The sequence below is a fragment of the Castanea sativa genome, chromosome 12 (genome assembly GCF_040712315.1).
Source record: "Castanea sativa cultivar Marrone di Chiusa Pesio chromosome 12, ASM4071231v1".
In the NCBI taxonomy this organism is placed as follows: Eukaryota; Viridiplantae; Streptophyta; class Magnoliopsida; order Fagales; family Fagaceae; genus Castanea; species Castanea sativa.
The window spans coordinates 15,421,280-15,449,172 of NC_134024.1; the positions used below are offsets into that span (position 1 = coordinate 15,421,280).

The following is a 27,893-nucleotide window of genomic DNA, read 5'->3' on the forward strand; positions in this document are numbered from 1 at the left end:
AAATAAATGTACATGTTGCAGCAAACGTTTTTTTTTTTTTTTTTTGAGGAAGTGCAGCAAACGTTGACTGAAGCAACTAAAGAGTGAATTGAGTTTGAGAGTCCCAACTAGTACAAATAGAGCACGGCTATTCAGCCATTGTATTCATCTATACTTCAACAAAGAACTCTTTTCAAAGTATCTTCACAGCGATGAGTTACCCATACTACTCTCCTCCACCACCATCTACACCACCTCCTCCACCACCACCATCACCATTGCCATGTAATCCTGTCGTGGCACCACCACCACCACCACCTCACCACCACCACCACCACCATCATGCCCATCCTCCACCGCCGCCACCACCACCGTCACCACCACCGCCGCCACATCATCATGTTCATCACAAATTGCCACCGCCACCGCCACCACCAGCCCACTACCCTGGTTATTTTCAGCCACCTCCACCTCCACCAACTCATGCACCACCACCTCCACCAACTCATGCACCACCACCTCATTATGGTCCAACTCCCCCAACTACTCCAACCCCATCTTGGGCACCACCACCACGCAGTCCATACCCGAAACCACCACCAACTCATTACGGTCCAACTCCACCACCTAAAGTTTCACCAGAAACACGCCCAACACTACCACCACCACCTCATAATGGTCCAACTCCCCAACCTCCAACCCCATCTTGGTCACCACCACATTCACATGCACCACCACCTAAAAATGCTTATCCCCCAACCAGCCCAACCCCACCACAAGGTTCAGCTCCATCACCCCACCCCATCCATACGTCACCACCAACACCAACAACACCAGGTAAGACACCGCCACCAAAATCCCCATCATCTCCACCGACACCATCAAAAGGTCCAACACCACCACCATACCCAAGATCACCTCCAACTCCAACAACACCTCCAACCCCTTATAGTATCGTACCATCCTCACCAAACTTCCCTGGTAAAACCCCACCAATTTATGTGCCTCCTCCTCCTCCTCCAAATGCTTTCCCACCATCATTGTCACCTCCATCTGGGGGTCACAACACAACTATTATAGCTGTTGGTGTCTCTCTAGGCGGTGCTTTCTTCCTTGCATTCCTTTTAGTCGGCCTCTTCTGCTTAGCCAAGAAAAAGAAGCAGAGGCCAGTGATGGTTCCTGCACCAGTTTGTATTGAGGAAGAAGAACGAGTCCATGAAACAATAGTAACCGGTCCACATGGCGAGCAAACTGTGACAATAGAAGATGATGTCCGAATTCATGAAGCTGTGGGTACTAGTAGTGGTATTGGTTTGCATGGAGGAGGACCTCCGTGTGAACCAGAGGTACCTGGGGCTTACACTTATCCTCCACCGCCACCAGGACCGCACCAACATTACTAAATAAGCAGAAATCATCTATCATATGCATTATAATCCTTTTGCTTGTGTGAGGTGCATTCACTTTTATTTTAGAACAATACTATGGGTACATCCATTTCTCATACCAAAATTTATAATTTATTGACTTATACACTGTGAGTGATCTATATAAACAGAAGTGGCTAAAAAATATCTAGTACTCACAGTTGTATATATCAGTATGTTATAAAATTGAGTATGAAATTAGGCGTGTCTTAGAATTATTCTTTTATCTTGTGTTGGTTTGCAACCTGTACTGCGTTTCAACTGTTTATTTATTTTTTATTTTTATGTGGAGTGGATGAAAAAATAAAGAATGGAGCGGTGAAAAGGATGTTCTGCTCAGTGATTGGCCTAGCCGCTAGCAGAAAGGGAATAATGTGGCTGTATCAAGTATCAACAGTGAATATAAAATTTGAAGGTTGTTAGCAAGTATTACTTTGTGATATAATTGTAATTATAATTAGAGCATGATTTTTTTTTTCATACGCTATTTATGCTTTATTATTAGCTCCTTTATTAATTTATGGAAAATTCTAAAGATACTGTAGTTATAATATATAATAATAATAATAATAATAATAATAAAATAAATAAATAATTTAATTACTTTTTGTTGTTATTGTGTAATAATGTTAAAAATATTATAAATTTTACTACATGACAAATTAATGTGTCATCTTTTAAACATAAGAAAGAAAAAAGTTAAAATTTTATTTATTGTCACCATCAATTTGTAAGTATTTTTATAATTAAAATTAATAATTTTTTCTATAAAAATTGTGTGTCTAATAATTAACACATTACGCCAAGAACATTACAATTCAGTTCCATAGCACTATCCCATTATGAAAACATAAATAAAGTGTTACAAACCTATATAGTACATACTTTATGTTAATTTGCTTAAGACAATTCAATGCTTTATGAAAGCATTTATATTGGGAAAAAATATTTTGGTGGAGACTACGTAGTTGCCTTGTTTGACTGACTACTGATGATAAGTAAGGAATTATTCTCTTCGTGGTATTGTTATCTGTCACGCGATTATGTGCATGATTAGTGTGTCCAATTGCAATTATATTAGTAGGGAAAACATCACGCGCAAGACAAACTATACCAAAATAATAGCGACCCTTTAAAGGTGTGTATCCTAAAAAGTAGAGTAATAGTTGTGCATATGGGTGAGAGACCCTATAGACCTATGCATATCAAAATAATTCAGATTATATCATATCAACATGTTACTAGAAAAAATTTCAGGGGAAGGAAAAAAAAAGAAAAAAGAATCAGGTCATGTCATATTGTTGTCTCCAAAAAAAAAAAAAAAAAAGGTTATATGTATGTCACATTAAAAGAGAAGACTCTTTCTCTCCCTCTAATCATTCTCTATCAAGAAAAAAATTCAGATTAATCAGTAAATAAATTTAATATTTCATCCGTCTTCATCATCTTCTATTCGAAAGAATTTTAAGAGATCCAAATGAACAAGCAAAACCATAAACTTCTGGAATGACTCTGATTATATCATTTATCATTATAGACCATGAAATCTTCAAGATTTGACTACCTGTTAAGTTGAAATGAAGAATTTTATGGCAACATGATTCGGACAGAAACTTTATTTTATTTTTATTTTTAAAAATCCTAACAAGTAACAACAAATATGCAAGCAACATGAACAAAACCAATACATGCAATCTTCAAATTAAACAAGAAACCGAAAAAAGCCATAAAATGAAAATAAATAAATAAAAATTGATGTGGCACAATCCAAAGCATTCATGGATGGAAGGTTAAAGTGTAGGAACTTTATATGATGTAATATTTTAAAACTTCTTTTCGTAAAAAATTCAGGAAAGCATTAGCTATATCTACGTACATCTGTGTACTACTTAGGGTGTTGCAATATATTTTCCACTTAAATTTCTAATGTCTTTGTTAGGAACCGCATTTTGTTGTAGTGATCCCAAGACATATGACATTACCAAATTTGCTCTGATACCATTTGCAATGGTCAAAGAAAAGTATTAGCCACATCTACACTATTGTGTGGTTTTGAATATAAATTATTTGTGTGTGTGGTGTGCAAGTGTGTGCTAATCCCACATCAAATATTTACTAAGTGGATCTTGAGTTTATAAATGATAACACAAGAAGGAGCCCTAATTGCCATTCGACTAGCCCTTTTGGGGTATAAGTATAGATGTATCTAGTACTTTCTTCAAATCGTTATAATTTTAATGATGTATGTACCTCTTATCTCACATGTTGTGGGTGTCATTTATTGTGTGAATTTTTTGACAATCATTCAATTTCATAAAAAGTGTCTCATGTTTTTATACATAGATTGTTACTTACTATCATAAAAAGTGTCTCATGTTTTTATACATAGATTGTTACTTTCATAAAAAGTGTCTCATGTTTTTTGGGCAGGATTGATCTCAAATCCTTTAATTGACAATAGGGGGCTTTATCACCAATTTAGCTAACTAAAATCACAAAATCCCAAATGAATAAAATAGAATTCTACAAAACAATGAACAAAAGAAATAAGTTTGGAGACTTACTCACATAATTGAATTTGAATTCAATTTATGTATTTGGAATCAGAGCAAACATATTAGATTAAATTGGATTATGATTAATGTAAATTGACCAATAAAGATGCAATTGACTGAAAATTTTCTTCGGTTTTTATTTATTTAATTACTCTTTTTACCGAACTCCTATCCTATTTATTTCAACTCATGTCTTTTAAATAAATGAATTGAATTGAATAGTCAATCCAATCCATTCCAATTAATATATATATATATATATATATATGAATGAATGTGAGGTTTAGTTTTTTTTTTTTTTTTTTAAAATATATATAAATAGATAGTGGGAAAGGGAGAGTAATTACAAAGATGTAACATCACAAATGATGTATTATCACTAGCTATCACTTAAGCACTCTAATTCACTTCATTAGATTTACTCAATCAATTGCAATTTCCTTCCAAATAGAGTATAAAAAGTTATTGATAGAGTATAAAGTGACATACACAAAAAAGAGAAATGATTTATAGGATTTTCATTCTTTAACTCAAAACTTGTAACATATGATATGACTGAAAATGGTAACGGACATTATTTTTAGGTTGAGCTACTCTGTGAATTAATATGGGTCGAAGTAGTTATTTGAGTTAGCTGAACAGGAGAAAGTCCAAAATTACAGTTAAGGCCCAATAACATATTAAACTAAAAGATGCAATCATGGGTTTGGACTTTGGACCAGCACGCTCCCTGGCAATTACTTCTCATTTCTTTTGAAAGTTCAAATGATTAAACAGAACTTTTGAGCAAATTGATGTGAAAATTAAAGTTACATACATGTTCTTATCTTACATATAAAATTTGAATAAACTAAATTTTTTTTCCTTCTTAACATTGTTTAAGATTTTGAATAAGCTAATTTCAATAGTTTTTTAAAAAAATGATAAGTTAGTATAAGAGGATTTGAATCAAATTTTCTTTCATGAAATAACTGGAAAATGTTACTGAGTTACAAATCTCTTGTGATGTATCACTCATAAATGTAGATTTGGTGAAAATTAGCTAAATAAGGTAAAAATTAATGGTGAAGATACAAAACACAGAAAGAAGTAATGCTATTGTGTCAAAGTTGGAACTTTTGTCTCACATGACCAAGTTACATGTATATATTCATAATCCCAAAATTCTACCAAAATCCTTAATGGGATTATGTGATTAACACAATATTGAAGAGATGTGGAGCTCTCTGTTTTGGTGCAATGAGTTAAAATATTCTGTTTGGCACATTATAAAGTATAAAATTATGTTATATATATATATAGAGGTAGTTTAACATTTTCAAATCAAATCAAAGATTAATACATCATATAAACTCAACCAAAAAAAAAAAAAAAAACTTCATAAACACTCAGTAATGCAAAAACCCAAATAACCTGGCACTGAAAATGTTTGCAAAAGCTTATTACAATGAACCATCACATTGGTGTTTGCTTTGTCATTTCTAGAAATTTAACAGAAGATGAATGAGAATTGAAAATTAAGAAGAATGGCTTCATTTGCAGTATATGCTACTGAAATATACTAATAATCCCTTATGATCCAGTGGTCCCTTCATCCCACCATCCTCAGTACTACTTTGCTCCCTTTTTTACAGGTCTTAAAAGATTTGGTTATCTGAGCCGTTCTTAATAAATATATTCATTCCACTTTAGTTAAAGACATTGAAAGATTAAAGCAATTAGCACTCTCTTTTTCTTGCCTCTATAACTTTTAATTGCCTGGGTATTGGCAATGAACAATCAAAGTCAAGAAGGGAACTAATTGTAGATTAAGGTTTGATACAAAGAAAAGCAGATGATAATAATACAGAAGTTACCATGCTTCTAAAACAAGCAAAATTGCACCATAGCTTGTCAAATAAATTGTTATTTAACCACATAATATTGAAAAAAAATTCTAATTGCAATATTTAGGACAATCCAAATCTTAAGGCTTAGGAAAAATAAATATGCATCAGCAGTTTGAAAGTTCTTTGACAAGAGAACAGAATGCAGAATCCATATAGGAAAATCTGTTTCGACTATATTTTTTTGCAGCTGTAACTTTCCTCCACATTAAGCCAATAAACGTGATTTACACCTTTTACCATAGTCCTAAAAATATCATACATTATTCACACATCTATTAATATTTGCTAAGATTCTTGTAACTCAATTGATCATGTTGTTATCAGCAGAAACATACTTCAAGAATTCAAGTCCCCCTAAGTATTTAATTGTCCAAAAAAAAAAATCACACATCCAAAAAATTCTATTTCAATTTGTGTCTTTTAAACAAATGAATTGAATTGGATTGAAATTTCAATTCATTCCATTCCAATTAACAAATTAAATTGTGAATTTTAATTTTAATTTTAAATCCTTTTCTATTGATAAGTTGTGGGAGAGTATGAGATGGGATTTGAACTACAAACATTTAACACTACAAAGGATGCATTTCGACTAGGCCATTATTTAAAACTCCAAAATTCATTTCATCATATTGATTCAACCAATTGCAATTTCGTTCCAAGTAGAACACAAAAAAATGATCAGAGTATGAAGCAGAACATAAAAACTTATTTATCTAGAATATGACTACCAATAACCAGATGTATCCTATCAAAAAAAAAAACCGATGTAGTTAGCTGAGTGGGCTGGACAACAGAAAGCCCAAAATTACAGCTAAGGCCCAATGATTTATTAGACTTAATGATGTAATCATGGGCTTAGACCAGCACGCTAGCCCGCAAAGCGTACCACATGACTCTGCCGTCATAATTGCACCAATCTGATCAAATTCGAGTTAGGCCTATTTGTTTTGCAAAATGAAATTACTTCTCATTTCTTCTAGAAAGTTCAAATGATTAAGATAACCTTTGCAGAACTTTTGAGCAAGCTGATGGGAAAACTAAACTTACATATACGTTCTTATCTAACAACACTCCTGCGTATTTTACATATAAATTTGAATAACCTAATTTTTTTCCCCATTGACACTGTTTAAGATTTTATTTTGGATATATAGCTTATTCTTCCTCTCTCTTTTTTTTTTTAATACAAAAAATCAGGATATGAGGATTTGAATCAAATTAATTGTCTTCTATGAAATAATTGAAAAATGCTATTGAATTAAAATTCTCTTGAGATATATCACTCATAAAATATAGATTTAGTGAAAACGAGTTAAATGAGGTCACAATTCATGGGGCTTTTTCAACTATTTCTTAAAAAGCGAAAAAAATAAACTAGAAGTAACTTATGGTGAAGCAACAAACATAATTACAGGTTAAATTAAATTTTTGAAACAGTTTGTGTTTTTTAAACGACTTTTGAAAAACAGTCTTTCAAGTTATGGCCAAACTTTAATGGCCTGTTTGGGAGTTTAGAGAGGGAGGAGAGTAGAGGAGAGTAGAGGGGAGGGGAGTAGTGGGGAGGAGAGTATAGGAGAATGATTACCCTCCACCTTGTTTGGATGTTTTTATAATTAGTAAGGGGAAAGGGAGTAATTAGCCCTTCCCCTTGTTTTTAACATTGTAATTTTATAAATATAATAAGGGTAAATTAGGTAATTTACTTTATTAATAATTTTATGTGCTCTACTCTCCCTCCAAATCTCTCCAATTTTGGGGAATTAAAAATGAGGGGGTTGGAGGTAGTTGAAACCCCTTCAAACCCCTCCCCCTCCTTTCTTAAAAAACTCACAAACAAGGTAATTGAATTACTCTCATTCCCTCTACTCTACTCCCCTCCTTTTTTAAACATCCAAACAAGCCATAAGATGTTTATAGAAAGTTACAACCCGCCTCTCCTAGTGTACTTAAAAGAGTAACATCATATCAAAATATTGTGAACTTTTTTATATTACTTTTATTGTATCACTCATATCAAAATCGTGGATGGCGCTGTACCATTAGTTTCTATGAAAGAAAAACATCAACATTAGCTGCACAGCTGTGCCTATATTACAAATGCAATATATGGAGAAAGGCGAACATTTTGTTACATCTTTATCGATATTAATGATGTGTTGTACGTATAGATAAGGCAAACGTGAACTCTCTGCTGGAATTAGCATGCAAAGGAAAAGACAACAAAAATTTCATGGGATAGCCTAATCAATGCCTTGAGAGGACCATTTTGTTAATTACAAATTTACAACTGTTATACATGTGAAAGGGCCTCTAGAAGCACTCCCATACAAAATCGGTTGGAAAAGCCATGGTTTTGAAATTCGGTCCATTTATAAAACTAGAAAAATCATGGAGGGTTTCATTTGTGTTTTTAAATATATTTTTTTTCAGTTTTTAAACAATATTACACGTATTTTTACACATATTTTTACAAATATTTTCAAACAACAATTTTCAGTTAAACACATGTACCAAACGGGCACTTAAAGTTTTTACAGTTCGACTGAGGTCGATCCGAGGTCGAACCGCGATGATGTCATAATTAATTTAATAATTAATTAAATATAAATAAATATATTAAATTAGTAAAAATTTAAAAAAAAAAAGTATTTTTCATATTATAATTTTTATAAAACAAATAAGAAATATTAAATTATAAGCAAACATAATAAATAAACAAATATATAAGTATATAGCAATATTACAGTAGTTTTTTTTTTTTGGGAAAAAATATCATAGTTGATTTACTTATTATAAAAATTAGTTAATTTACTAAGATCATTAATGAGGTAACTAAATAAAAAAAATAGATAATTCAAAAAAAAACAAGTAACTGAATAGAAAACTACTGTTTTTAAATTTAAATATAATATAAAATAGACGAAAATGACCCTCTAACTTTCATCATTTTTCATTCCAATTCTTTAATTTTTAATTTTGTCAATTTAGTCCCCTAACTTTCAAATTTTATCAATTCAAAACTCTGTTACAACCCAGTTAGTGGCTGCCGTTAGAACCCTTAAAATGACGCCATTTTGTAGATTTTTTTTTTTTTTTTTTTACAAATTCGAAATTAAAAGAAAATTAGAAAAATCTGGAAAAAAAAAAACATTAAGGGTCATTCCCCTTCCTCTAAATCAAAACAAAACAAAGAAACAAATCCCTAACCTAAATCAAAACAGAGAAACATTGAATAACAAAAATACTCATAATCAGAACTACCTAAACCCGATTTTCTGGGTTCGAGGTACTTCTTCCCATATGTGCTTTCTACCATGCCCCTACCAGCATCAATCATCGCCGCCGAATAATCTAGTTCAAAATGGACTCCATATGACATGCCGTTAGCAACCCCATTAGTCTCAAGCTGAGACACCACTGAAGCACATGACTGGTTTAAAAAATTATTATTTAATTTAATTGTTGAGAGAGAGAGAGAGAGAGAGAGAGAGAGAATGCATAAGGCTAACAGGTTTAGAGGAAGGGAAAGCGAGGACGGAGACAACGCAGTTGCCTTTGTCGGAAGAAGAACGGAGAACGCTGTGACCGTGGGAGTCCAATCCCTACCACTCGGAGGAGAAAGACCAGTCGCCTTCGTCCTCTATACGCTGCCGTATTGCTGTCGAGAATCATCGCCGAAAGTTCCATGCCCACCTTGACCTTCATCTCGGAAAACCGATTTAGTCTCTCTCTCACGGACTCGGTCTCTCTCTCTCTCAAACCCTGACCCCCTCTCTCTCTCTCAAATCCGACTCAGCCTCTCTTCCTTTTCCCCAAAATCTCTACATTAGGCATTTGGGTCTTTGTTTTGTTTTGATTCAGGGGTTAATGTTTTTTTTTTTTTTTTTTCAAATTTTTCTTATTTTATTTTAATTCTGAATTTATAAAATAATAATATAAAAAATAAACTCTACAAAACAGCGTCATTTTAGGAGTTCTAACGACAACCATTAACTGAGTTGTAACAAAATCCTGAATTATTAAAAATTAAAAATTAAAAGACTGAAATGAAAAACGGTGAAAGTTAAAAATTAAAATTAGAAGGTTAATTTAATATTTTTGCCTATAAAATATTATTAAAACATTAAAAAGGAGACTTTATGAAGCCTACAGCTCTTGAAGCTACTGCCTATTGTGGCAGTAGTGGTACAGTACTGTGATACATGTATATCAACCAAGCAAAAAACTAAATATAATAAATTAAATTAAAAGAAAGAGATTTTTTTTTTGAAGTGAAAAGAAAGAGATTTGACTGGTACACTAAGCTATAAACATATTATGTGGCCAAAACAGAGACTGGTACAGTAGGCGAGAATATAGACATGACTGGCGTTAATTACTAGGCTATAAATGCCTTTACCAAACTGAAAAAGACTTCATCAACCCAAAGAAATCTCAGCAAAAAAAAAGAAAACACAACAGTCCGAGTAAGGGAGAAAGAGTCTCAGTGTCACTATGCACTGATTTGGATAAATCTGATCACTGGTCATCGACTGGAGGCTGCAACGGACAATAAGGACCAAAGTTTTGGATATGGTCTTATACCACTATTTTCTTTTAAGTTCTTTGTTTTGATTTATTTTTCGTGGAGGTTTTCTTTACAAATGGTGAGAGGGTGCTATAAGTACCTTCTTCTCTTTTCTTCTAACTTTTTAAAGGCAAAAATAGCAAAATAACTCTCAGTTTCTAACTATATAGTTAGCAGGCCCGGTTTCCAAACTATATTATTTACTAGCATCTCGAGTCTCAGAGACTCGATTTTAGGCCTAAAAATCGAGTCTTTGAGACTCGATTTTTGAGTGTGATGTGGCGTTTTATCCAGGTGGCATCCACCTAGAAATCGAGTCTTAGAGACTCGATTTATGTGACGTGGCCATCTGGATCTGACGTGGTTCGCCACGTGGAAAATAGGAAACCGAGTTTGTAAGACTCGATTTCAGTTTGGGTTTTTTTTTTCAAATTTAACGCCTCTCGCACACGCACAGCTCTCCTCTCCTCTCTCTCTAACATAGCAGACTCTCTCTCACTCTCCCTCTCTCTCACTCCCTCACTCTCACACACCGAACCTCAGCCTCTCTCACTTGCTCACCCTTTCCACTCTCACTCACTCACCCTCTTCGTACTCACCACTGTTCTGTCACTCAATCTCCAGCATTTTCCATCAGGCTACGCGGTCCCCTTGCTCTGCGCCTCCACTACCTCCACAGCATTTTCCATCAGGCTACGCGGTCTCTCAAAACTGATAACCCTTGCTCTGCGCCTCCACTGCCTCCACACCATTTTCCATCAGGTTTTTTTTTTTTTTTTGTGCAAAATAAAATTATTCTGTTTGGTTACCGAGAAATTGAACTAGAGAAAAACAATACCCATGTCTTCAATTTCACTATCTCATCCATTTTACTCACCAAAATAAGAAAAACCCAATTCCCATTACTTAAAAGTAGTTTGTGTTCAAGGGTCAAAAATTCAATTTGGGGGTTTTAGTACTCTTTGGTTCCTGATGCTGTAAAGCCTAAGGTTTTACCATAAATTCAATATCCCTATTTTCTGAGGGGGGAAAATGGGTGTTCTATAATGTTGTATTAAGATGTTGAGTAGTGGGGCTAAATTTGTTGTTTTTTAAGTGAATGGTCTTTTCCTTTTTTGTTTGTTCATGTATTTTGCGTTGAATCTTTCTTTATTCAGAATGGGTATGATTCTGTGTGTGTTTGGTTTGGGATTTTGGAGTTTTGGGTTTGCTTTGGCCGTGTTGGTATGCTGAATTGATGTAGGCCAGTGTGTAATTAGTGCAAGGACACAATAAAAGCATTATTTTTCATGAAAATTGTGTTCCTAACTTTTTTTTTGAACGAGTAAGGGAGTTTGATTCTATGAAAAATAATCATGAAAAAGTTTATTCAGGTTAGTGTAAGTGTAAGTGTTCCTAAAAGTTCTGGTTAGTGTAAGTACACTTACACAATAATCATGAATACACTTACACTTACACAATAATCATGAATACACTTACACTCTAAAAAAATTCTGGTTAGTGTAAGTGTATTCATGGATCATATACAAAAAAATGCAGGTTAGTCTTAAGTGTATCTTAAAAAAAAAAGTTAATTAAAATTCCGGGGCTGCCTGACAACTCTGTGGTCTATGCATTTTTTTGCAATAAGAACTGAACCCAGAATTTGCCTCTCCTGCACAATTGCATTATATAATTGGGAGATTCTTTCCCTAACACCTCCTTTTAGCCACAATAAGAATAATATGCCCTTTTTTTTTTCTCCAAGAGATCTCCTCCAATACATTGTGATAGATTTCTCTATGAAGTTATATAAAATAATAGTTCTTTTTAATTTCCATAGGATGTTCAAATGCATGCTCAATTTGAACCAACTGATGTTTCTCTGGCTACCTTGATGTACATGGATGGGACCATTTGAATTTTTCTTCTATGATTTTCTTGGATTTGTGTGGGAATTATTGTGTGTTTTTTTTTTAAGGGGTTGAGTTTTAACAATCTGGGTTGTTTTCTGCTTGCATCTTAGTGGCTTAATTCTAATCTGGTTCGGCTGCAGTTGATTGCTACTACTACTCTTTTTCTTGCTTTTGGTTCAGTCTTTCATCTTTTACTGAATTCTCGTTGTACAAATTGGCTTTAGTTGCTCTAACTCATACCTAGTTCCATAAGCATATTGTGTGTTCATGTCTCAAACTAAGTGCTTATGATTCTTCTGCAATATGGCTGCTGCAAATACTGGGCGGATTGACTATACAGAGCCTGGACCCATTGACAGGTCAGTGTTGTCAAAGCAGCTCAAGCATCGGTCCGAAGCTAATTGGAATGGGCAGGTAAAACACAACACTAAATTTAAATCGAGTACATGCATTTAATTCATACAATGTACATGCATTTGTTGTCATATATTAATCCAGGGTTCTATTCTGTGTAGGATCCAGGATCCGTTACCTGCCGTAGCCGTAGTTCAGAGTTCTCTAATCGGGAGCCAATGGTGGACGACCGAGTCAGGAACATCATCAAGGCAGTTGGTTTGGAGGGACTCCTTTGGGTCCCGGGTAGAGAGATCGACCATGGTCTGATAACGGCCTTAGTGGAGCGATGGAGGCCCGAGACTCACACCTTCCACATGCCACATGGTGAGATCACCATCACATTGCAGGATGTGGAGGTTCTTCTCGGGCTTCCTGTTGATGGGGACGCTATAACAGGGAGCACGCAGAAAACTTGGGTGAATGTGTGCTGAGAGTTCCTTGGCTTTGAACCTATAAATCAAGACAATCATAAGCAACTTACTGGTCAGAGGATTCTCATCAACCGGCTTTTGGAGCAAGTTGCTAATCCATTGCCGCCTAATGCTGAAGAGGACCAGCTGCATAAGTATGCACGATGCTACATCCTAGCGCTACTGGGGGACACAATATTCATGGACAAATCTGGCGATAGGGTGCATCTAATGTGGGTGCAGCAGTTGGAAGACCTTTGTAACCCACGAAGGTGCAGTTGGGGAAGTGCTTGCCTTGCATGGTTGTACCGAGAGCTATGCAGGGCAAGCGAGGACACTAGTCAGATTGGTGGGTGCTTACTGTTACTCCAGTATTGGGCATGGGCCAGGTTCCCCTATTTGTGCCCCGCAGTTGAGCATGGCCCGCCAGTGGGTGCTTATGGTCCTCCAGTGCGTGGTCCACTATCCTTGAAGTAAGTCTTTACCTCATGCACGTTATATACATTATGTGATCATTCTAGCAAATTTTTATGTCAAGATTGCGTAAATTTCATTCCTTATGGTTCAATATATATTATTACGTTAATATACTTTAATTTTGTGATTGTCATGTGGCTTGTATGTGCTTTGTGTTTTATAAGGACTATTTCTTGTTCTAGTGATATTATTAATTAAGTAAATATCTATAAGATTATCTCAGTAGTTATATGTGATTACATTATAGTTTTAACATTGGAATTATCTCAGTACGAAAGTTGTAGATATTGATCTATTGTTCTTGATTGTAGGTGGTTGTGGGTCCCAAACAAGAAAAATAGGCCCGCCCACATCTTCAGGGACAGATATCGCGAGCAAATAGCTTCAATGTTGCCAGACCAGGTATGAAAATGCATTGTTTTACATGTTTAGGAATAAGATATAGGTTTGGTGAGCTTTGAAATATAAACATTGTCGCCTAATGTGTTGTGTACTTGTTTTTTGGTTGTTGTAGGTGGTATGGCAGCCATATGAAGCTGAGTTAGAGGACCTTCCGCCGTGGTGCGTTGCAGGGAGGGCCGTGTGGACGGCAACGGTGCCGCTTGTATGTTTCCACCTAGTAGAAAAACATACACCGGATCGTGTCGTTCGTCAATTTGGGATGATCCAAGGAATTCCTCGCAATGTTGACACCGACACTGTGCTTTATGGCATTGATTTGAGGGGGAAGGTCGGTGTTGATTGGACGCGAAAGCATGCTGTGCATATCGATGAGTGGGGTAATCGCCTTCAACGACGTTGTGAAGCAGTGCTTGGTGATATGCCTCCACAGCACGAGTACCATGACTGGTTCAAAAGGATAACTCGGAGGTTCATAGATAGGCCTGGTGCTATAGTGACTCTGCTGGTAACTTCTCAATGTCTTTTACATCTTACCATACTGAAATAGCATGAAACCACTGTTTAGATAACATGATAGTATCACATTTTTTTCTTAGCACTTGGTCTCTCTATAATTTGCAATTATTACTAGCACAACCAATTCTGAACCAACATTTATTTTATTATCGATTGGCATTGTTGATTTGGTATTGCATTACTAATATGTGTGGTTTTTCCATGTGCAGATTGAGGGATACGTCCGTTTGTTGAGGCGTCACCCAGTGGGCACAGAGGACCACAAGGACATTACTGAGGTCCTAACGGCAGTGCATGCAATTGAACGTGTACAACCTCCTATTCCTGAGGCCCCGAATGAGGAGGTACCTACTCCAACGGGCCCAAGCACGAGCACAACCCCGACCGGATGTCGCCCTCGTCCGCCTGTTGCTAGCCCTCGGGTTGTCCCTACCCCCGATCCTTCTCCATGCACCCCACATCCATCCCCTAGCCCTACCATCCCTTCATCCACCCCACATCCATCCCCTACCCCCACCATTCCTTCACCCACCCCACATCCATCTCCTCGCCCCACCATACTGACACCCACCCCACATCCTTGTCCTGGGTCTGACATTCGTCCACCTACTCCACGGTCATTTCCTCAGCTGTTACCCATTCCATCCTTTGACCTGGGTATTGATCCAACTCCACCTGACATGCAGCAGGAGCCACCCTCCCACAGTACATCTACTGCCCCGTCTTCAGCCATCGACCTACCCCATGTTCAGGCTGAGCAGACTGTTGGGTTACCTGCAGTGGCAGAAGGTCGGCCGAAACGCATATCAAAGGCACCTCCTTGTGGGACAGGGGGGCACAAACATGGACACAATGCTGGGCTCGAGGCATCTGACGAAGGACATGCAAGACCTCCTCCTCATTATACTAGACGGCATAAGATTCAAAAAAGGTAACTCAAAGCTAAATGTGAAACAACACACTTTATAACTAGTGGTATTCCTCTTTTCACATTTCAATCTACTATTGATTACTTAATGATATTATTATGGAGATCAATATGGTTTTAACGTACATTTTTCGAAGTAGGTGATGGGAACGAGTGGTTGAAGGGGGCCAAAATGACAGTGATGCGGGTGTAGAAGACGGTAAGCAACTACTCTGACTTTGGCGGTTAAATCAATGGCCATTGTCTGCTACTATGGTAAAGTCTTGGGCTGCCAAGCCTAAGTACATCTAATTAACATTTGCCTATACCCTTGGATGCTTAGTTTCTGCCCAAAGAACATGTTTTACTTTAATAATTGATGCTTGAAAGTTGTGACTCAACAAATTGGTGATCTGAGTTCTGAGATTAGTTTTGTATTAGCCAATGGGTTAATTGCTTAGCAAAAAATTATTACAAAACAGTCTTTTTTTTGCTGCTGCTACTGGTTCTGTTTTGTGTGTGTGTTTTCATTTTCCTTTTGCAAATGATCCTCGGATCAAATGCCATTTCCTCCCTACCTAAATAAGAGGTGGAGGATAGCTCAAGGATTGAATCCCATGCTGGTGGTCATTATGTTCTAGTTACCCATATAAAACAAGTGTTTTTCTATTCCTTTTTTCTTAGTTTTTTTTTTCCCAGGCAGAATGATAATTTTGTGCTATCCTTTTCAGGCTTATCAAAGAGTCTGGCAGACAAGTCAAGGATTTGGAGAGTATAAATGATCCAGACGCTAACAAGATGCTGAATGATTAAAAAACAGTCAATGGTGTGTTGTTAAAGCTGATTCCTATTTAGCCAGATCCTATTATAGATTTTTTGCCAAAATTTTAGTTTTTTGTCAGTTGATTAAATCTTGCATTCCAAATGCACTGTATGACAACAATTTTGTTGGGCCTAAACTGTTGTAGGTTTTATTCTGATGGGAAAAAAAATAACGAGTCTTCATGGAGATTAGGAAGAACTGAACCATCACAGCTAGAAAGGTCATCATCTGCATATAAGGTTCCACCATCTTCATTGCTAAAACCTGATAATGGGCTGGTGGGGGGAAGAAATAGATATAATGAAACTTTCAGAAATGGGAATTTTAAGGTGTTTGGGAGGGGTGAACTTGTCATGGATCCAAAGAAGATTGCACAGAGGTATATTAGATCTGACTCCTTTATTGATCTCATTGCCACACTGCCCCTTCCTCAGGTACTTTGTTGCGGAGTGTGTAGGACCTTCTATACATCTTATTTCACACATATCCTACTATTAAATTTGCTTTTTCTTTGAATATAGTTGGATTGTGAAGCAAAAAGACTTGGAATTGGCTTACATTAGATCAAGTTTATCAAGAATTAAATCAGATAAGGAATTTAACTACATAGAATATGACACATTCTATGGAAGTCAACTCAACTAATCCTTAGTCCCAATAAGATAATGGATTTTCATCAATTAATTGGGGCCAATCATATATATTATTTTTTGCTGTTCTACCTTCTAAGAACATACTCTGTTGCCACCCAATTCCACATATTATTCTTTTCTACTTCTACCTATATAATAATTGACATTCTTTTACATCTATTCACTCCAATGACTTGAGTTAAGTTGATTATTTTCACTGGTGTATTAGTTGGTCTTTGTACATGGCGAAACCATCTTATGCGATTCTTCCTCAGCCACCCTCACCTTTGAATGGATAAGGGTTAATCTTAGTGAAAGTGAAATAGTTCTTGTAGGGATGGTGGAAGGAGTCGATGAGCCAGTTGCAATTATGCATTGTAAGGTTTGCTCTTTACTTAAGAATTATTTGGGCATGCCGTTAGGCTCATCATACAAGGAAGTGGAAGTTTGAAATTCAATCATGTGAAGACAGTTGGTAGGATGAAAAGTTAAATGTGTCAAGGGATGGAGGTTTACTCCCTGTTCAGTATACCTTCTCATGTGGCTAATAAATTGGAACTATTACATTGGGAATTTTTATAGGGAGGTTTGGGTGGGATTTATTACATCATTGTGCTTCTGGCTACCACCAGGGAGCTGTGGTAATTTGTTCTCTCTTTATTTGGAGTTCATTGGGTGATGCAGTTGAAGGTTATTGATGTGTTTTTATTTGGAAAAGTTTGTTTTGAAGGCATGGAAATGGGTTGATTTGGAAAGTTACACCTCTTTGCTTGCTTTTGGCTATACTTAATTTCTTTTATGTTAGATTTCATAGATCTATTATAGAAGAATTTCGTAGATCTAACATAGAAGAATTTCATAGATCAACTACTTATATTAAAAAAAAAGAGAGGAGATTTGTTTGCTCAATTAAAATTTTTATTTGTCTTTTAGGTAAATCTTTGTATACATATTGTATACTTGAGGTTTTTCTTCAAATAAAGCTATTCATTACTTATCAAAAAGGTTCTAACTAATCCTTTTTCTAATATAAGTTATTTATCACTTATCAAAAAGTTCCAAGTAAAATATCTTGAAAAGCTGGATTTTAAGGATGACTACAAGATCAGAAATACTGACATTTTTTGTTATATGTAGATTCATAAATTATAGTAATGATATTACTTTATGCAATTCTATTCTATCTGAGAGTTTTGCAATAGCCTTATCTTGGCCTGTGCAAGTCTCTCATGGTGATATTGTCATTTTGGACTCTTTTATCAACATCAAGTATCTTCTTACTAAAACCTGATCATATTTTGACAGGTTGCACCTTATTGTGCATCAAAATGGGCCATTGAGGGTCTGACCAGATCTGTAGCAAAGGAATTGCCTGATGGAATGGCAGTTATTGCACTTAATCCAGGTGTTATAAAAACTGACATGCTTGAGTCATGCTTTGGCGATTCAGCTGGTCTGTACTAGGAACCTGAAGCATGGTAAGAGTTTTTATCTAATTTCAGAATTTAATTCTTTCTTTATGGTATTTATGTTCCAATATCAGAATTTTTGCTTTTCTCTATGGTATTTATGTTGTGGATTGATGAATTCTCGAGAAGATGTCTTTACATGTTCTGATTTGAACAATTTTGTGGTGCTTACATTCTTATTAATCAATTATAGCAATATATACCTTTGCTTTGGCTGGTTCTATTTGCCTCCCATGCCCCGCCCAATAGGCTGAAAAACATAGAATCAGATTCCTTTTCTGTTCATTATTGAGAAATCTTCATTGAGAACAAATCAAGAAAATGTAATCCTTTATATTGATCCTACAAGAAATCCTACTGTTCAGAAATTTGAAATTGATTCATGCATGTGTTGCCCAGAATTTAGAGGAAATCCCTATTCTATCAAACAGAAAAGGCAAACATCTTGTGCTGAAGAACCATGTAAGCAAGTGATCTACCCTAGAATTTCCTTTGCAGGATACAGCTTGATAGCTCATACAATTTGAAAAACTAGCTGCCAAAGATTTGAGGATGAGCTAGGTGTGGAAAACCTTGAATTCCCTTAACCGTCTTGTAGAACTGTGAACCAGATGGTGAAGGAATTTCATTACCACTACATTCCTTGAACTTTGAACAATACTCTATCAATTCCTTAGGGTGTTCATGTGCTGGGTTTGGTTGGGTTGAGCCAACCTAGATTGGTAGTATATAATGCCAATTGAAAAGGATAAGGTCTCTGACAGCACTTCCTTTTCAACTTTACGGAACCAACTGGTTCCACTGGGGTTTGCTCATTGATCACCCCATACCTTGGATATTTGCTTTTGTATGCACTTCATAATTTTGAAGAGGAGCCTTAGTCGCTTTGATTGGATGGTTTTATTCCATTCAAGTTCTCAGGACCATCCACATACTTGGTTTTTCTGTTAGGAGCCAGTCATGTAGCTATATATATGAAATCTCAAACTTATTGTCATGTTTGCATGAAATAATGGTGATCATGCTCACTTTGTAAAAATCTATTCTGTTCTTAATTTTCTTCATTGGTAGGCATGAAGTTTTTAAAAGGGAATTAACATTTGAAATGTATCCGCATTAGATTACCATAGCTAAAATTTCCTCTTCCCGTATCGTGGCAAGCTATGAAGTGGGTATGGTTTCTTTGTTTCAAAAATGAGATGTGTTTAGCCATTTTTTATCTAAACTTTATCATGATTTTGTTTTTCTTGTTTTGCTCCAAAAACTTTCCAAGTGATAAAGTCAAAGCACAACTGATTGAAATTATTTATGCAGATGGTGATCTGGTTTATTATACCAGCAACAAGAAGGTCCCAACTTGATCATAAGAACAATGCCCTTGCACTAATTGTTCTGCTTCAATATGTTCCAAGATTATATCTGATTTTTCCATTAAGTTCGCAAATAATCAAAGCAACCGGAGTGGTCACTAAGACTGCCTGGGCAAGGGCTGCATATAATCTGCTGTTGTACATGTTGGCTAGCCATGTATGTAACCTTTTATTTTTGTTGGGCTTCCTCTAATTGTAATTCTCTCTTTCCCCAATCCCTTATTGGCCTAATCATGGGAGATTTATTTGTTAAATACTATTTCTATTTTCAGTAACACAGTGGGATGCCAAATTGTGAATGCACTTCAATGATTGCAGGTTTTAGGGGCAGCATGGTATTTGCTATCGATTGACCGGTATTCCTCATGCTGGAAAAAGTATTGTAAAGAGGAATCTAATTCTACAAGTTGCAGGCTGAATTATTTTGATTGTGGTAACCTTATTGATCGCAAGACATGGGAAAGTACTACAAATGTGTTTAAGAACTGTAATGCGGATGAGGATAATGAGTTCAACTATGGCTTATTTCAAAATGCAGTGACAAAAAATCTTCTTTTCTCAAATTTCATTGAAAAGTATTTCTATTGTTTATGGTGGGGCTTACAGAATCTAAGGTATAATTTCTTTTCTATTTAGTAGAACCTAAGTTATGAATTTATAAAAATGATTATTCTTTTCAAGCATTAAGATTATCATTCTCTTTTTAACGTGTTCTCTTTGTTTATTGAAAAACAATGTTGATGACCGCAATAATTTTTAATTTCTTTTTAAGTATATGTTGTGGCATTGGCTCTTATTGGAAATATGGTTTACAATAACAGACCAGTTTTTGCACCAACAGATGCATGTTTAGTTGCCAATGCAATAACCATATGACAAATTAGTTTTGATTTCTTAACGAAAACTCTTTGAAGTATGGCATTTATGATACGCAATCATGACATGAGGATCAATCATAACTTCATTTTACTATCTTTTATCTCCCAAATCTGACATATGATAGGAAGAACTGTAAACCAAGAAATAGACAGATCCTAGCCCCTGCCACTAACAAGTAAATGCATATGATAGGATCATTAAGAAGTATATTCTCTGACACATGGCTAGTCTGCCCAAAAATAAATTGTTTACATATATCTCTTTTCTTTCTTTTGTCTCAGTTCATATGGGTAGAATTTGTCCACAAGCACTTTTATTGGAGAGACATCATTTGCTATTCTTATTGCCATCCTGGGTCTTGTATTATTTGCCCATTTGATTGGAAATATGCAGGTAAGTATTTTTAATTTATTGCCATTGAACTTTCAATTTACTTCTCTTTTGATTTCTTCTATGCTGCAATTCTTGCACTCGGAATCTATGTCCCAGGCATGAACTCAGATTCTTCTTTGGAAGTTAATAACTCATTATCTAGTTGGCTAATTTCATTTGTTTGCAGACTTCTTAACTGATGAAATGACATTATATATTGCAGGCAGTCGTCACATGTATGGGTATATGCTTGGGCAGAGGAAGAAAGCTCTCTCAAAGTCCAAGAAGGAGTAGAATGTCATAAAATTCTTTTAATGTCCTTGTGGGTGTGAAATGGAATTGTATTTATAAAAATGCTGTATTTAGGTGGAACAATTTTCGGTTTAGTGTTCTCAAATTAAAGACAAGAAGAAAATTGCCTTGTGTTGATTCAGAGTCTAGTTATCAGATTGATGATTTTCTAACTTGGGTTCCATGAGTAATGTAAATCTCAGCATAAATTCGGCTTTGGCTTAGGCACACACAAGAGGCCATTGAAGCTTACACAGACATTACTAATCGAGATCTGGCAGATGAGTCATCACTGGCAGTGGCAGTGAACAACCTCATTGCATTGAAAGGTCCAAAAGATGTTTCTGATGGCCTACAGAAACTTGATAGGCTGAAAGAGAAAGATTCACAGAACTTCCAGCTTGCTCATGGACTTAACTTGAAGCTTTCACCAAAACAAAGGGAAGCAGTATATGCAAATCGAGTTCTTTTGCTTCTCCACGCAAATAGGCTGGATCAGGTTTTGCACTCTTTATTTTTAACCTTTCTAATTTCAATTTAATCCTAACAAAGTGAGCCATTGTTGGTGGGATGATTTTCTTGATCAACAGACAATGTCTCTGGATTCTTTACAGGGTCGAGAACTTGTTGCTGCACTGTCTGACATGTTTGCTGATAGTGTGATGCCTGTACTGCTTCAAGCAGCTGTCTTTGTGAGAGAGAACAAAGCTGTGAGAGCTGAAGAAGTTCTAGGACAGTTTGCTGAAAAGTTCCCTGATAAGTCCAAGGTTGTTCTCCTAGCTAGGGCACAGGTTGCTGCTGCTGCTGGTCATCCCCAAATTGCAGCTGAGTCCCTGGCTAAGATGGTGAGCAGTGAAATTTTTGTAATTGGAAGATGTTCAACAACTACTACTAACTCAATTGTTCCATGTTTAATTCAATATACATACTTTCTCAAACACACTTTAAATTGTTCAATCCATGTTTTTTTTCCAACAAATTCTTCTTTAAATAGATTGTTAACTATTGCCCTAAGGGCATCTGTTAACATTTTTGTTTAAAATTTTAAAAATAAATTAATATTGTCCAAGTCTTATCACTCTGTTAAGCCACGTAGGATATATAAACTAACGGACATAGATAGAAGCTTGAAAAATAGAACATTTTGCAAGGTTTTAGGGAGGAAAATTGAACACTCTTTTGCTGTGACTGGGTCCAAACCAACTTTCTCTTTAGCAATTAACCTTCAATCCAATTTTGCAAAATAAGCAATTTCCCTTTTCATGGCTGTAACTATATGTTTGAAAACAATTTATCTAGCTTTTTTTGCTGAAAGTATGCACAGAAAAGTAATAAAATAAAAATAAGTTTCAAATAGATTATACAGTTTGGGCTATTAAAGGTGATCTTACAGGATGTTTTGCGGTTTGTGATAAACTATTTAGTCAAATATTGTTCTTTGTTAATTGCATCAAACTATAATTGTGTGTTGTAAAATCTTTGTTTAAACACAAATGACAGACTCCATTATTCATTTGAAACTAGCACCTTTTATTCAAAGCTGCCCATTTCTTTATGTTTATATATAGAATTTTTCCTCAGATGAATTATAGGGATTTTGATGGTAACTTATGATTAAATATAACATGGCAATGGTTTATTATGAAGTTCTTTTGTATATATTCTAAAAAATCGTTATATCCTCTGGCCTGATTTGCAATGACGTGTAGGATTGTTGGGGTTGGCAGAAATCCTTAATAGGGTAGTCGAAGTTAGCTTCATGATTGAATTAGCAAAGTTTAAATTTTTATTGGGATGTACATGCCTTTCACATGCTTGAATTATAAGTAGATATGGGGGGTTTGTTTGTGGGTAAATGCATGCGAGGTAAAAAGTCAGAAAATCAGCTCTGTGATTTTGGAGGGAGTTACAGTACCAAGAAACTGAGTGCTTTAGTGGTTCTTTTGGTATCCTCACATTACCATCTGATTGTGAAATATGCATTGAACTGTTAATTAAACAAGAGGTTACCATAGATAAAAAAAATGTACGTTTTCAAGTGATTGCCTTTCTACCCAATTTGACCCAACTAATATGACCAATGGAACATGATTAATTTTCTTGTTTAGTGGTTCATGTTAGATTTAAAAATGTACGCACTCTTCATTTTTGTAGGACAATAGCACATACAGATTTGAAGCTGGAATTGGCCCTCCATCCCTAATAAACTTTGAAAATAGGCAGCTTGCAGATTGATAACTCTTTGAAGATGCCTCAAGACAGTTAACCGCAAATTCAGCTCCATATATTGAAAGTGGTTGAAGTCTCCAACGACTATGTGTCCATAAACTCACATCATAACCCACACCGCCAGATAAAATCAATCATTGGGTAGAAATGTTGCTGATTTCGTCATTTTATGGAGGTTCATATGGCGGCCGGTTTTCAAGTTCTGGTTCAGCAGCAATGAGATTCTCTTTAGCTTTAATGATTCTTTCTTGACGAGATTCTTCTTGCTTCCTTAGGTCTTCCATTTCTTTATATTTTTCCCTCGTACTTGCACCCCCTATAGAAAATGTAAATGAATGGACACATAGTCGTTTTGGGATTTCAAGAGTGAAAATGTTGCTGATTTGTGCTAGAGACATACTATGCACTTCAACTTCACAGCGAAGTGTCTGACATAGTGGCCTACGTGAAAACCTTGCTGGAAATAGTATATGCATATCGTGTCACTTTAGGTGCTACAAAGACACATTCAATCAAGGTAAATTATTCATTTCCAAATGAAGCTAAATTTCTACTGCAATAGATTTTCCTGAGGATTCTCCGTACAATTTAGTGGTTTTTTGTTGTCTCTCCCAGTGGATGCTCCAAATGTAATGGTGCAATTGGTTACATTGGCTCCATTGGAAATCAGAAGTTTGGAGAGGAGATGACAAAAAATTAAAAATCAGCCGGTGTTAATGTCAGTTTCTCTTCGTCTTAGACTTGCACTGAACGTTGGTTATGTCTTCACCTTCTTCCTCATGTTAAGACAATTATGAAAATTGTAATCAGGTACATTATTAGAAGGATGAATCTACATCAACTGGAACTTGTGCTGTTTCTGTGGTTGGTGGTCAGAGGTTAGTGATATGTCATGTCTGCACGTAATCTCGGAATGCAAGGTCAGTTCTATAGGGAGTGCTTTGATTGCTCAGTTTCATGATGATTTACATGTTCAATTCGGTCAGCAGTGTTGGTAGGTTGTGTTTGTTGGACAGATAATTTTGCTGCTTTCACTTGCATTTTGTCAGAAATTCTTTTGTAATTATAAGTAGATCACGCAAATAGGCAATATCCTACATGATTGGCCCATGTCCTACTCTAACAGTTTCCAACTCATGGCTCCCATTATTACTACTAAGAACACTTGAAAATCGAGAACCCCCTTCATTATAGTCCCATCTTATGTTCTCTATAGTAGCTTATGATTATCAGGTACACAAGATATATTTAGCTTGATTGTTATGAGAAATATATTTGTCTATTGTGACTCTGGTGTTAGATGTTGGAACATTTACAGTGTTCAATTATAATCTGAAGGAAATTGGAGTTAATGTCACAATATTTTTTTATTAAGCTTGCGTTTGCCTGATGTTACCTTCACTGGCGAAATTAAGGACAATGCATGTTAACATAAGTTTTCTATCTTATAACTTTTGAAGAGTTAATTAATAAATTTTGTCAAGAAAGAATCTCCTGTGGTGCCTTGTAGCTGTACGTTTCTTGTAAATATTTTGTATTTATTCTCAGTTTTGGAGGTTCATTTACATTTTCTATAGGGTGTGGAAGTACGAGGGAAAAATATAACGAAATGGAAGACCTAAGGAGCAAGAAGAATCTTGTCAAGAAAGAATCATTAAGCTAAAGAGAATCTCGCTGCTGTTGAACCAGAACTTGAAAACCGGCCGCCATATGAACCTCCATAAAATGACGAAATCAGCAACATTTCTACCCAATGATTGATTTCATCTGGCGGTGTGGGTTATGATGTGAGTTTATGGACACATAGTCGTTGGAGACTTCAACCACTTTCAATATATGGAGCTGATTTTGCGGTTAACTGTCTTGAGGCATCTTGAAAGAGATATGACAATTTTTTTGCTATCATAAAATGTATTGGTGTACCTATAAAATAAACTGTGATCTTGTTGTTGTAAAGTCTGGAAACTAAAGTAATGGTCATTATGTTAATGGTCAGATATTTAGATTTTACGTTGTAACTTCTTCAGTTGCATCAACTTCAATCCAATTCAAGTACTTCACGTAGGCCACCTAATCCAATGCATGATTTTTATTATATAAAAAACTCCACTTCTCAGTCTTGATGAGCCATGTATAAGAGGAAAAAATTTATATCTTCTATCTCTGCAATACTATTTAATTCCAGAAGTTTGAAATTTCATAGCTGTAGTTTAGATGTGTTTCATAGTTTTGTTATTTATCTGAAATTAGTTATCAAATTTAGAAACTAAACTATTTAATTTATGTCTTTGAAACACGTAATTGTGCAGAAGTTTGAAATTAAACACCCTCTATTTTAGATTAATTTCATAGTTTTGTTATTTATCTGAAATTAATTATCAAATGTATAAATCGAGCCTTTGAAATTCGATTTTTAATGTGAAAATCAAGTTTCAAATTGTCGATTTTTAAATATATCCCCTCAAAACATAGTAAAAAATAATCGAGCTTTGAAAGGCTCGATTTTATTACGTGACTTTTTAAAAATATATCAAAAAGATAAATGAAAATCACGTGTCCAATTTCTACAGTAGCTTTTTTCAAATTCGGTTTGGCATAAATGGAAAAAGATAAAATATAAATCTAGTTCCAGAGCCTCGATTTACATATAAAATCGAGTTTAAAAGCCTCGACTTAGAGTGAAAATGTTCTCCTATTAGAATCGAGTTTAAAAGGCTCGATTTGCATGTAAAATCGAGTTTAAAAGCCTCGATTTTAGTTTAGTGGTTTTTAAAAAAAATAATATATAGGAAATGCCGCTTTAAAAATCGAGTTTCAAAGCCTCGATTTACATATAAAATCGAGTTTGAAAGCCTCAATTTACATATCGAGTTTAAAAGCTTCGATTTACAGTGAAAATCGTTCTGATTTTGAAAAATAATTATAGGAACTGCCGCCTTTAAAAATCGAGTTTCAAAGTCTTGATGTACATATAAAATCGACTTTGAAAGCCTCGATTTACATTGAAAATCGTTTTTCAAAGCCTCGATTTTCAGTTTAGTGGTTCTTTTAAAAATAATAATATTCCGCAGAAATGGCGCCTTTGAAAATCGAGTTTAAAAGCCTCGATTTACCAAAGGAAATCGAGTTCCAAAGACTCGATTTCTACTGGGATTTTGTTTTTTTTTTTTTTGTTGTAGCTACAGCAGTGGTAAACAAGATTTAGTTTTTTCCTTCCCCTACAGTAGTAAACAACTAGATACAACCAATCAAAGGGAGTAGTACATCAAAAACAAACAACCGGATTCAAACAGTTACTATTCATTGCTGGCTAGGCAAAAGCTGCACAACGCAACTAATGTGACGAGTACAATGGATAGCAAATAGTTCAATTACAACAACATTCAACAATAAACAAAATATAGAAAATAACAACTAACTAAAATTAACATAGTCTACATTCGGCAACAACATTCAACAAAGAAAAAAAAAACACTTGTACATAACCACAACATTTAGCACATGCATATACAGAAGATAACGACAAGTCCCACGTACATTGGCAAAACTTCAATCGAGTCTTCACTCGCCTGACAAACATGAAAATACAATCGTTAGTTTCCAAATGCGAAGAACAAAAACCAAATGAAATTCATAGCATATTATATAAAAATAGTGAGAGCACTTGCCTAGTTTGTAGCACTACCACTTGTCGAAGCCCCACGAGAATTGGGACAGCTTCTACGGTTATGCCCCTCTTGATGACACACTCCACATCGCTGCCTTGGTTGAATCTCCCTCAAGTCCGGATCTTCCCTCCGGCTTCCCCGTTCTCGTCGTACCCCATCCATTTCATTCCTTATTCTTGAGGCCACAGGACGACCTTTGGCCCGCAACAGCTGTGGGTCAGGCACCCACCGTGGTCCGCGAACGTCCCTCCACAATGACTCTGACTTTGGCACCACAAAATTATGTGAATATGTGTGAATGACGTTGTTCAAACTATAACATGGGTCAATATAGCTGGTCGCATCGAGGTGCAGACTTTGGAGAACTTTAATTGCGTGTGAACAAGGGATCTTCAAGCTTTGCCACTTTCTGCAACCACATATTCTATCAAATACGTGCACTTCATGACGTTGGTTTCCCCCTCCACCTCTATGGTCGTTGTACGGGGTAAGCACTTGATAAACACCAGTTTCATGATTAAAATTCCTCACAGTGTGACCTGCAGTTTTCTGCGCATTTTTGTTATAGATCTCCATTGCATAATCACTCCACACCTTACCTCGAGAGAGATCTTCCGTAATTTTTTTATGTCAATCGTGGAAATATGCAACAAGTTTGGACCAAGTAAACTCAACCATTGCCGCAATGGGCAAACTGCGGGCACCTTTCAGTACCCCATTAAAGCACTCAGAGATAT

At 35.7% G+C, this 27,893-nt stretch overlaps 6 protein-coding genes across 7 annotated transcripts; 5 read left to right on the forward strand and 1 right to left on the reverse strand.

Annotated features, from left to right (window-relative positions):
• The first annotated feature begins 136 nt into the window (after nucleotides 1-136).
• On the forward strand, nucleotides 137-1,832 carry LOC142618501 (uncharacterized). Its single transcript, XM_075791446.1, has one exon. It carries the CDS (start codon nucleotides 192-194, stop codon nucleotides 1,380-1,382), a length of 1,191 nt encoding a protein of 396 aa, XP_075647561.1. The 5' UTR covers nucleotides 137-191; the 3' UTR covers nucleotides 1,383-1,832.
• Nucleotides 1,833-12,618: 10,786 nt separating this feature from the next.
• LOC142620239 (serine/threonine-protein phosphatase 7 long form homolog) lies at nucleotides 12,619-13,598 on the forward strand. The gene is made up of 3 exons (XM_075793639.1): nucleotides 12,619-12,729; nucleotides 12,831-13,127; nucleotides 13,200-13,598. Exons 1-3 carry the CDS (start codon nucleotides 12,619-12,621, stop codon nucleotides 13,596-13,598), a joined length of 807 nt encoding a protein of 268 aa, XP_075649754.1.
• A 744-nt stretch (nucleotides 13,599-14,342) lies between these two features.
• On the forward strand, nucleotides 14,343-15,451 carry LOC142618829 (uncharacterized). Its single transcript, XM_075791865.1, has 2 exons — nucleotides 14,343-14,505; nucleotides 14,726-15,451. The coding sequence occupies exons 1-2, from the start codon at nucleotides 14,419-14,421 to the stop codon at nucleotides 15,449-15,451; spliced, it is 813 nt and encodes a 270-aa protein (XP_075647980.1). The 5' UTR covers nucleotides 14,343-14,418.
• LOC142618830 (cyclic nucleotide-gated ion channel 17-like) lies at nucleotides 15,310-21,450 on the forward strand. 2 transcript variants are annotated; one of them, XM_075791866.1, is made up of 8 exons: nucleotides 15,310-15,447; nucleotides 15,585-15,643; nucleotides 16,155-16,249; nucleotides 16,392-16,680; nucleotides 19,662-19,874; nucleotides 20,036-20,331; nucleotides 20,878-20,989; nucleotides 21,192-21,450. In XM_075791866.1, the coding sequence occupies exons 4-7, from the start codon at nucleotides 16,600-16,602 to the stop codon at nucleotides 20,888-20,890; spliced, it is 603 nt and encodes a 200-aa protein (XP_075647981.1). In that variant the 5' UTR covers nucleotides 15,310-15,447; nucleotides 15,585-15,643; nucleotides 16,155-16,249; nucleotides 16,392-16,599; the 3' UTR covers nucleotides 20,891-20,989; nucleotides 21,192-21,450. The 2 variants fall into 2 exon arrangements, with proteins under 2 accessions (XP_075647981.1, XP_075647982.1); XM_075791867.1 differs by lacking the exons at nucleotides 15,310-15,447; nucleotides 15,585-15,643 and adding an exon at nucleotides 15,893-16,049.
• Nucleotides 21,322-23,494, forward strand: LOC142620240 (uncharacterized). The gene is made up of 4 exons (XM_075793640.1): nucleotides 21,322-21,326; nucleotides 21,485-21,758; nucleotides 21,874-22,104; nucleotides 23,414-23,494. The coding sequence occupies exons 1-4, from the start codon at nucleotides 21,322-21,324 to the stop codon at nucleotides 23,492-23,494; spliced, it is 591 nt and encodes a 196-aa protein (XP_075649755.1).
• Nucleotides 23,495-27,156: 3,662 nt separating this feature from the next.
• LOC142620241 (uncharacterized) lies at nucleotides 27,157-27,732 on the reverse strand. Its single transcript, XM_075793641.1, has one exon. The coding sequence runs from the start codon at nucleotides 27,730-27,732 to the stop codon at nucleotides 27,157-27,159; it is 576 nt and encodes a 191-aa protein (XP_075649756.1).
• Between the last annotated feature and the right edge of the window lie 161 nt (nucleotides 27,733-27,893).

Bases quoted from the DNA above. Each gene is read 5' to 3' on its own strand.
- LOC142618501 (XM_075791446.1), top strand. From the start codon at position 192: ATGAGTTACCCATACTACTCTCCTCCACCACCATCTACACCACCTCCT.
- LOC142620239 (XM_075793639.1), top strand. From the start codon at position 12,619: ATGGCTGCTGCAAATACTGGGCGGATTGACTATACAGAGCCTGGACCC. The intron at 12,730-12,830 runs GTAAAACACAAC...TATTCTGTGTAG, and splicing joins AAGCTAATTGGAATGGGCAG to GATCCAGGATCCGTTACCTG. The intron at 13,128-13,199 runs GTGAATGTGTGC...CTTACTGGTCAG, and splicing joins GGAGCACGCAGAAAACTTGG to AGGATTCTCATCAACCGGCT.
- LOC142618829 (XM_075791865.1), top strand. From the start codon at position 14,419: ATGCCTCCACAGCACGAGTACCATGACTGGTTCAAAAGGATAACTCGG. The intron at 14,506-14,725 runs GTAACTTCTCAA...TTCCATGTGCAG, and splicing joins GTGCTATAGTGACTCTGCTG to ATTGAGGGATACGTCCGTTT.
- LOC142618830 (XM_075791866.1), top strand. From the start codon at position 16,600: ATGGATCCAAAGAAGATTGCACAGAGGTATATTAGATCTGACTCCTTT. The intron at 16,681-19,661 runs GTACTTTGTTGC...TTATTTATGCAG, and splicing joins CCACACTGCCCCTTCCTCAG to ATGGTGATCTGGTTTATTAT. The intron at 19,875-20,035 runs GTATGTAACCTT...CAATGATTGCAG, and splicing joins TGTACATGTTGGCTAGCCAT to GTTTTAGGGGCAGCATGGTA.
- LOC142620240 (XM_075793640.1), top strand. The intron at 21,759-21,873 runs GTTTTGCACTCT...GATTCTTTACAG, and splicing joins ACGCAAATAGGCTGGATCAG to GGTCGAGAACTTGTTGCTGC. The intron at 22,105-23,413 runs GTGAGCAGTGAA...TCATTTTTGTAG, and splicing joins CTGAGTCCCTGGCTAAGATG to GACAATAGCACATACAGATT.
- LOC142620241 (XM_075793641.1), bottom strand. From the start codon at position 27,732: ATGGAGATCTATAACAAAAATGCGCAGAAAACTGCAGGTCACACTGTG.